Source organism: Capsicum annuum, chromosome 2 (assembly GCF_002878395.1).
Source record: "Capsicum annuum cultivar UCD-10X-F1 chromosome 2, UCD10Xv1.1, whole genome shotgun sequence".
NCBI classification, from domain to species: domain Eukaryota; kingdom Viridiplantae; phylum Streptophyta; class Magnoliopsida; order Solanales; family Solanaceae; genus Capsicum; species Capsicum annuum.
In genome coordinates this window covers 70,211,822-70,218,629 of record NC_061112.1, presented here as the reverse complement: position 1 = coordinate 70,218,629, position 6,808 = coordinate 70,211,822, and the positions used below count along the sequence as shown (strand labels likewise).

Genomic DNA, 6,808 nt, shown 5'->3' with positions numbered 1-6,808 from the left:
TCGGGTGTACCGATCTTGTATTGTAACTTTTGCCGGGCGTAATATGTTTGTGGACTTGCTTGTGTTAGATATAGTTGATTTTCATGTTATTTTGGGTATGAATTGGTTGACTCCTTATCATGCTGTCCTAGGTTGTTATGCTAATATCATGACTTTAGCTTTACCGGATGTGCCAAGGATAACTTAGAAGGGTGCGCTACATTTGGGTCCTAAGAGGATTTTATCTTATGTATAATCTTGTAAATTGCTTGAGAGGGGATGTTTATCTTATTTGTCTTATATTCGTGATACTAGTGTTGTTTCACTTTTTTTTTGGATTTTATCCATGTTGTCTGTGAGTTAATAGATGTGTTCCCTGCGGACTTGCCTAGTATGCCTTCGAATCGATATATTGATTTTTCCATTGATGTTGAGCCAGACACCAATCCCATTTCTATTGCTCCTTATAGGATGGCCCCAACAGAGTTGAAGAAACTGAAGGATTAACTGTAGGAGTTGTTGGATAAGAGATTTATCTGATCTAGTATTTCGTCTTGGAGTGCGCTGTCTTGTTTGTGAAGAAAAATGATGGGTCTATGCGGATGTATATTGATTATCGACAATTGAATAAAGTGATGGTTAAGAATAAGTATCCTCTTTCTCGCATTGATGATTTATTTGATCAGCTTCAGGATGTTGCGGTGTTTCAAATATTGATTTGAGGTCCGAATATCGCCAGTTAAGGATTAAAGCTTCAAACATTTTTCAGACAAATTTTCAGACTTGATATGGTCATTATGAGTTCTTGGTCATGTCCTTTGGGATGACCAATGCTCTTGTCGCGTTCATGGAGTTGATAAACTGAGTGTTTCAATCATATCTCGACTCCTTTGTTATTGTATTTATAGATGATATCTTGGTGTATTCCAAGAGTGAGGTTGAGCATGAAAATTATTTGCGGATTGTGCTTCAAATATTGAGAGATAAAAAGTTGTATGCCAAGTTCTCTAAGTGTGAGTTTTGGTTCGAGTCTGTTTCTTTCTTGGGTCATGTGGTGACTAAGAAAGGTTTTATCATTGATCTGACCAAGGTTGCAGTGATTCATGATTAGGCTAGACCTACTTCGCTCACCGAGATTTGGAGTTTTGTCAGCTTGGCCGAGTATTATAGGCGTTTTGTCGAGGGTTTCTCTTCTATTGCAGCTCCTTTGACTAAGTTGACTCAGAAAAAGATTTTATTTCAATGGTCTGATACTTGTAAGGTGAGCTTTTAAAAGCTCAAGGATTTATTGACTTCAACTCCTATATTGGCTTTGCCCAAAGAGGGCGTAGGCCTTACCGTATTTTGTGATGCTTCAGGTGTTGGATTGGGTGCTGTGTTGATGTAGGAGGGTAAGGTGATTTCTTATGCGTCTCATCAGTTGAAGCCTCATGAGAGGAATTATCCTACGCACGCTACTAGAAATTTCCCCATGGAAACGTTCAAAAACCATTGTGATAGATAAAGAAATCGTTGCCATAGATGTACTGCAACGAATAGGCATGCGTTGCGTATGTGAGCATTGTGATAGGTCTATCACAATGGTTCTTGTGACGGCTACAGTAACCGTTGCAATAGATAGACCTATTGCAATAGTTTTTTTGACCTCCTATTATAACACTTCATATTGTCTATAGTAACGATTGAGAACCGTTGCAATAGACTATATTGCAATGACAGAAAAGCGTTGCAATAACCCTATTGCAATAGTTTTTGAATATCTACTGCAACACTTATTGATCTTTTGCAACGGTTTTTACCTACCTATTGCAACACTTTTGACACCAATTGCAACAGTTTTTGGGTCTTTTGCAACATGTTTTTCTACCTATTGCAACTATTATAATTAGCTATTGCAATGACTTTTGCCAACTATTGCAACCACTTCAAATTTCAATTGATGGTTTAGATGAAATAGTCACCCTTATATTGTAAATTAGTATATATATATATATATATATATATATATATAATATTAATACACAATTATATATACACATCACAACAAAATCTTCCATTAATAATAATCCAAATTAAAATATACGACAAACTAGTAATCTAAACCCAAAAGTAAAATGTTTAAGTAAAATGATCATTAGTTTTCCCATATATAGTATCAAGTTCGACCGGTAAGTTTCACAAAATTCAATATCAAAAAGATCGATAATAAAGCATCTATCAACAATTCAAAAAATTTCTCAAGGTCAATTACTTCATCACTTTTTTCTTCATCTCCTTCTTCATTTTGGACACCTATAAAAAGAGAATAAACAATCTCAGTTAGCACTTAAATGACAACATATTTAATTTTCATTTAGAATATAGGAAGGACACCAATCAAAAGAGCATACAAAATCTCAATAGGAAATGAAATACTACTATTTAGAACATAGACTACTCAACAAATCAAAACAGAAGGCTGAGAATGAATGTTGCTAAGTCCTCAAACTCAGTTAATGACCAGATAGACACACACATGAACAGGAACTTCAAACTCACATCCGACCATATTAGTAGTCCATTACATCACAGTTTTGTGAGTTTAAGTTCATGGGGTGATCAAATATCTTGATCAAACTTATATCATTGTTCTCAGTATTAGACACAATGTGAGGGAGGGTTCCTAGTCTATGAACACATATGCAAGCACTAAGCCTAGTCACTTTCCACGGGTTTTCTCCAGCACACACACACAACAAACAATGACAAGATACGAAGGCATATAATGTTTTGTAATAAGATAATTGGATATATGAGTGTTTACTTAACGCCATTTTGACAATTTCACCGGACAAGATCCATGGCTATTGTGTATCATCCCATTCTACATAGCTTTGTTTTATCTATTAGTCCCATGATACGTAAATAATGTGCACGTAAGTCATAACGACGTACTCAAACAAGTGGAATTCACCTAGAATTAAAAGCATCTGATGTATAACAGATATCAACTGGACCCAAAGAGACCAAAATATTAGATTACACTTCCAGGTTAGCATGTAAAACATGACAAAACAATTTCTTTTCAATAAAGAACATGTCAAAAATATCTTATCAAGTTTAAACAATCACCAACCAATTAAATTATCTGTTAAAACCTACTAAAGAAAAATGTGATAAGACATATCAATTTATCAAGCAAATCATAAAACTATGCTCCATTGATGCAGCAACAACACCATGAAAATACCTTATATAATTCTTTGATAATCACTCCAAAGTAAACGCACTCAATGCAAAAGAACACTTTCCACTTTTCAAGATAATGATAAAGATAACGCTAACAGGAAACTAAGTGCATTATCACAATACTAACCTATCCGTAAGGGTCTTGCTTTTATTTTCTCAAACACAAATACTACTGATCATGCTTCAGGTACAACCGAATAAGTCCAAATTTCAGTTCTGTTCACTTGGTCAATTATTTAAGTAGGAGTATAGTCTTTTATCATATTCATTCAACATTTGTGAATGCCCCGAGACAATATATTTTAGCACTTCTAGAGGAATGTAACTTGTTTAGTCGGTAATTATGAGTTTGACAACCTCATTTTTCTATTTTCAGTTCAGACTTATTTACTTTAGTCTTATTTATTGCTATTAGCGTTCCAGTAAAATTAGACAATTCAGTGATTTTTTCCTCGTATTGGTTAGTTCATAATACTCTCAACAGACTATGTCATGTATCAATCATGTCCAACCTCAATTTTGGGGCGTGACATTTATCATAAGATATCAATGTCTCATAAAAATATCCTTTTTTTTTTAATTAGATAGCTCTAACATTCCATTGCAATTTTCAGTTTACTTATCTCATCTCAAGACTTTACCCGGTATTGGAGGAAACTTAATGGTCTAAAAAAGGACATGAGAGAATGTATACACATGTTAGATACTCCTTATCCAGTGGAGAGTATTATTCTATCACACAAGATAGAAAAAATTAGCACGCTAAAACTGTCTCGGAAGATAGATAGAGGTAGAGAAATTATGCAACGTTTACTATGAAACTGGGATGATTTCACTTATGAAACACCTCAAAACAACTGATGATCATTACTTAAAACACAACAAGTGAAATTACCATGAACACAAAATTAAGTAATACCTTTGTAGTTTACCTCTTCAGGTGTCTAAACCATGCACTTCTGTCAATAGAAAAAATTTGAAGCCCAACAACCATTAAGTCTACACCAGCAGCAGGACCCTGAATATAAACCATAACCTTAGTTGCCTGCTTCTTAATTCTAAAAGATCCTCCAATTTTATGCCATCTATCATCATTGATCTCAACTTGGCCCCCATTCACCCATTGACTGTCTACTCCAAGGGCAACACTTACATTTTGAGGTCCCGATGCTTGTCCAATTTTAACCCATGCAAATACTTGATATGTCAAATAGAGTTTTATTTTATCTGTGATCATCTGAGTAGGGCCCATCCATTTTTGAGTACGATCAGTCACCAAAATATGGCATCCACTTAAAGGCTCATGAGCTGCAAGAGAGTGTCTAGCCATTGGAGGCATTATATGTGGTAAGCCTTTTTGAACACTCATTGTACAGTTTTCGAGTGAGAACCAACCATTTGTGCCATCATTCATTTTTGTATTTGCGATTATATTAACACCAAAAATAGTTTCCTACGAAAGATGAAAATTAAATAGAATGCATCAAACTTTGTACATGAAGGTAATGGTTGCTGTAGCATGAAAGTACTTTTAATGCTTAAACAGACCAAACAATTGAATTGCCAGCTGGCTAACTTAACTGACAGAACCTAACACTTACACAAAAAATATTAAGCTTCAAGTACTATGTAAATTAAATAGAAAGAAAACAAACATCACACATTTTCAACTGATATCTATAACTGGTGGAGAAGGTGGAAGAGGTTTAGCTTCATGCTTTATGACTAAATTGTAATGGAGGATATCTATCCCTGCAGGTGGACCTTCTAAACAGACAACAGCCTGAGATGGGGTGTCATTTAAAAGAATCTTCCCTTGAAACTTCACCCAGTCTTTGTCTATGTCTTGGGCACTACAGACTAGTAGGTTTTATTAAACCACTCAAACAAAACTTTGATATACATGGTAAATAAAACTGAACGGTAAACAGAAATAAAAAAGAACATGGCCAATTAAAACATCATATTTAATTTCTGCTCATCTTGTTCAATTTTAAAATGAACTAAGTGGATTGCAAATTCAATGTCAAAAGCCATTATCGATCTGTTTTAAATGACAAGTTATTTAACTCTAGAAAATGAAGTTACTACAGAGCACATGCTTGTGACTTTTTTATGTGCAGTATGAATGGTTTCAAAGATCAGGATAAAAATAGATGATAAAATTATAAAATATACTACAAGGATAGAAGAAAAAGTCGATGATAAGACAAAAGATACTACAAGTATTTTTAATGCACGTTATATAAGGCGAACTTGGATTCACCTAACTGGAAATGACAATGTACCGTTCACGTTTATCAACTGCTTTAACATATAATGTACATCAAAGATCTACACTACTGACATTGTTACCATAGATTCGGACTATCGCAGTTACCTCATAAGCTAGTTTTCGCTTTACTCTCCCTGTTACATCTTGCTGAATTCCATTCCAGGTTCGGGTGTACTTCGTTGTAGATGAAAAGGTTTTCTATACAATGGAGTGAGAAAATGTGTGAAATTTTTCTATATGCTTCTGAACACAATTCAATGGTAGATCCTATAGAGATTTTTTTCTAATGAATTTGTCAATACAACAAAAAAGCAAAAAAATAAGGATAACAAAATATTTTTTTTAGTCGAGGTGCATGCAAGCTGGCTCGGACACCACGATTATAAAAAAAAAGTAAGGACAACAAAATATATTAACAAAAGGAAAAGAAGCAATGTAAAAACAATGTCACTACTGATCCAAACATGATAAAGTTACATCAAAATCTTTTGATGCGAAAAGTGAACTAATATGGCATGTTCTGACATTCTTGAATGCTGCATCAGAGAAAATGACAAATTTATTTTTCTTTTAAAGACATGTTTTTTGGTCAAAAGTAGGCCATTTATATCTAATATCCTTTTTTCATCTCATTTATCAACCACATCAAAAGAGACAGGATCTAGATTCAGATGTGCTGGTAGTGAAAAGACACTAAATTAGGAGTAGTGACATAGCAAATAATACCAAACTAAGTTGCATTGATTCTTCACTATTGATGCCACACATGTGTCAGATTCTTTAAAAATACACTACTTTTGGCGAATTCAATACACACCCCCTGACATTTTCAAAGAGTCCGAGTAACATAAATACCCAATATCAACCAAAATATAGTGTTCTGAAGAACCAAACACAATATCCAAGCAAAAAAACAATTTTCAACTTGCTAAAGAAAGCCAAAAATATTTGTTGGAGACTAAATAAGTAAAGTTAGAAACTTGGATATATCTATCTATTAACTACCTCAAAAAATAGTGATTACCTTATCAAATGTAAAAAGCCTATGTATGTGCTTCCCAGCAATGTTTTGTGAAACAACTACTTCTCTTTGGTACTAATTTCAAGTCACCATTTGCGGAACATTATTCCCCACTTCATCCTCACTAAACGGCCTGTGATACATCAAACATTAACAAACAAACAAAAAACAAAACATTAACAAACATATTTATATAGTGCATGTCAAAATTTAAACACATCCCCAATTGTTCGATCAACAATCAAAGTGAAGGAGAAGAAAATTCCAAAATATATAAACTCAAAAATTTAGGTCAAAATTAACCT

At 33.9% G+C, this 6,808-nt stretch overlaps 1 protein-coding gene across 1 annotated transcript; it reads right to left on the bottom strand.

Moving 5' to 3' along the window:
- Positions 1 to 2,077: 2,077 nt before the first annotated feature.
- Positions 2,078 to 6,557, bottom strand: LOC107854430 (endo-1,4-beta-xylanase 1). Its single transcript, XM_016699442.2, has 4 exons — positions 6,507 to 6,557; positions 5,588 to 5,680; positions 4,140 to 4,660; positions 2,078 to 2,271 (listed from the first exon to the last, which is right to left on the bottom strand). The coding sequence occupies exons 3-4, from the start codon at positions 4,619 to 4,621 to the stop codon at positions 2,259 to 2,261; spliced, it is 495 nt and encodes a 164-aa protein (XP_016554928.2). The 5' UTR covers positions 4,622 to 4,660; positions 5,588 to 5,680; positions 6,507 to 6,557; the 3' UTR covers positions 2,078 to 2,258.
- Positions 6,558 to 6,808: the final 251 nt, after the last annotated feature.

What these genes read in the sequence shown, in the direction of transcription:
- LOC107854430 (XM_016699442.2), bottom strand. Translation starts at nt 4,621, where the DNA reads ATGAATGATGGCACAAATGGTTGGTTCTCACTCGAAAACTGTACAATG.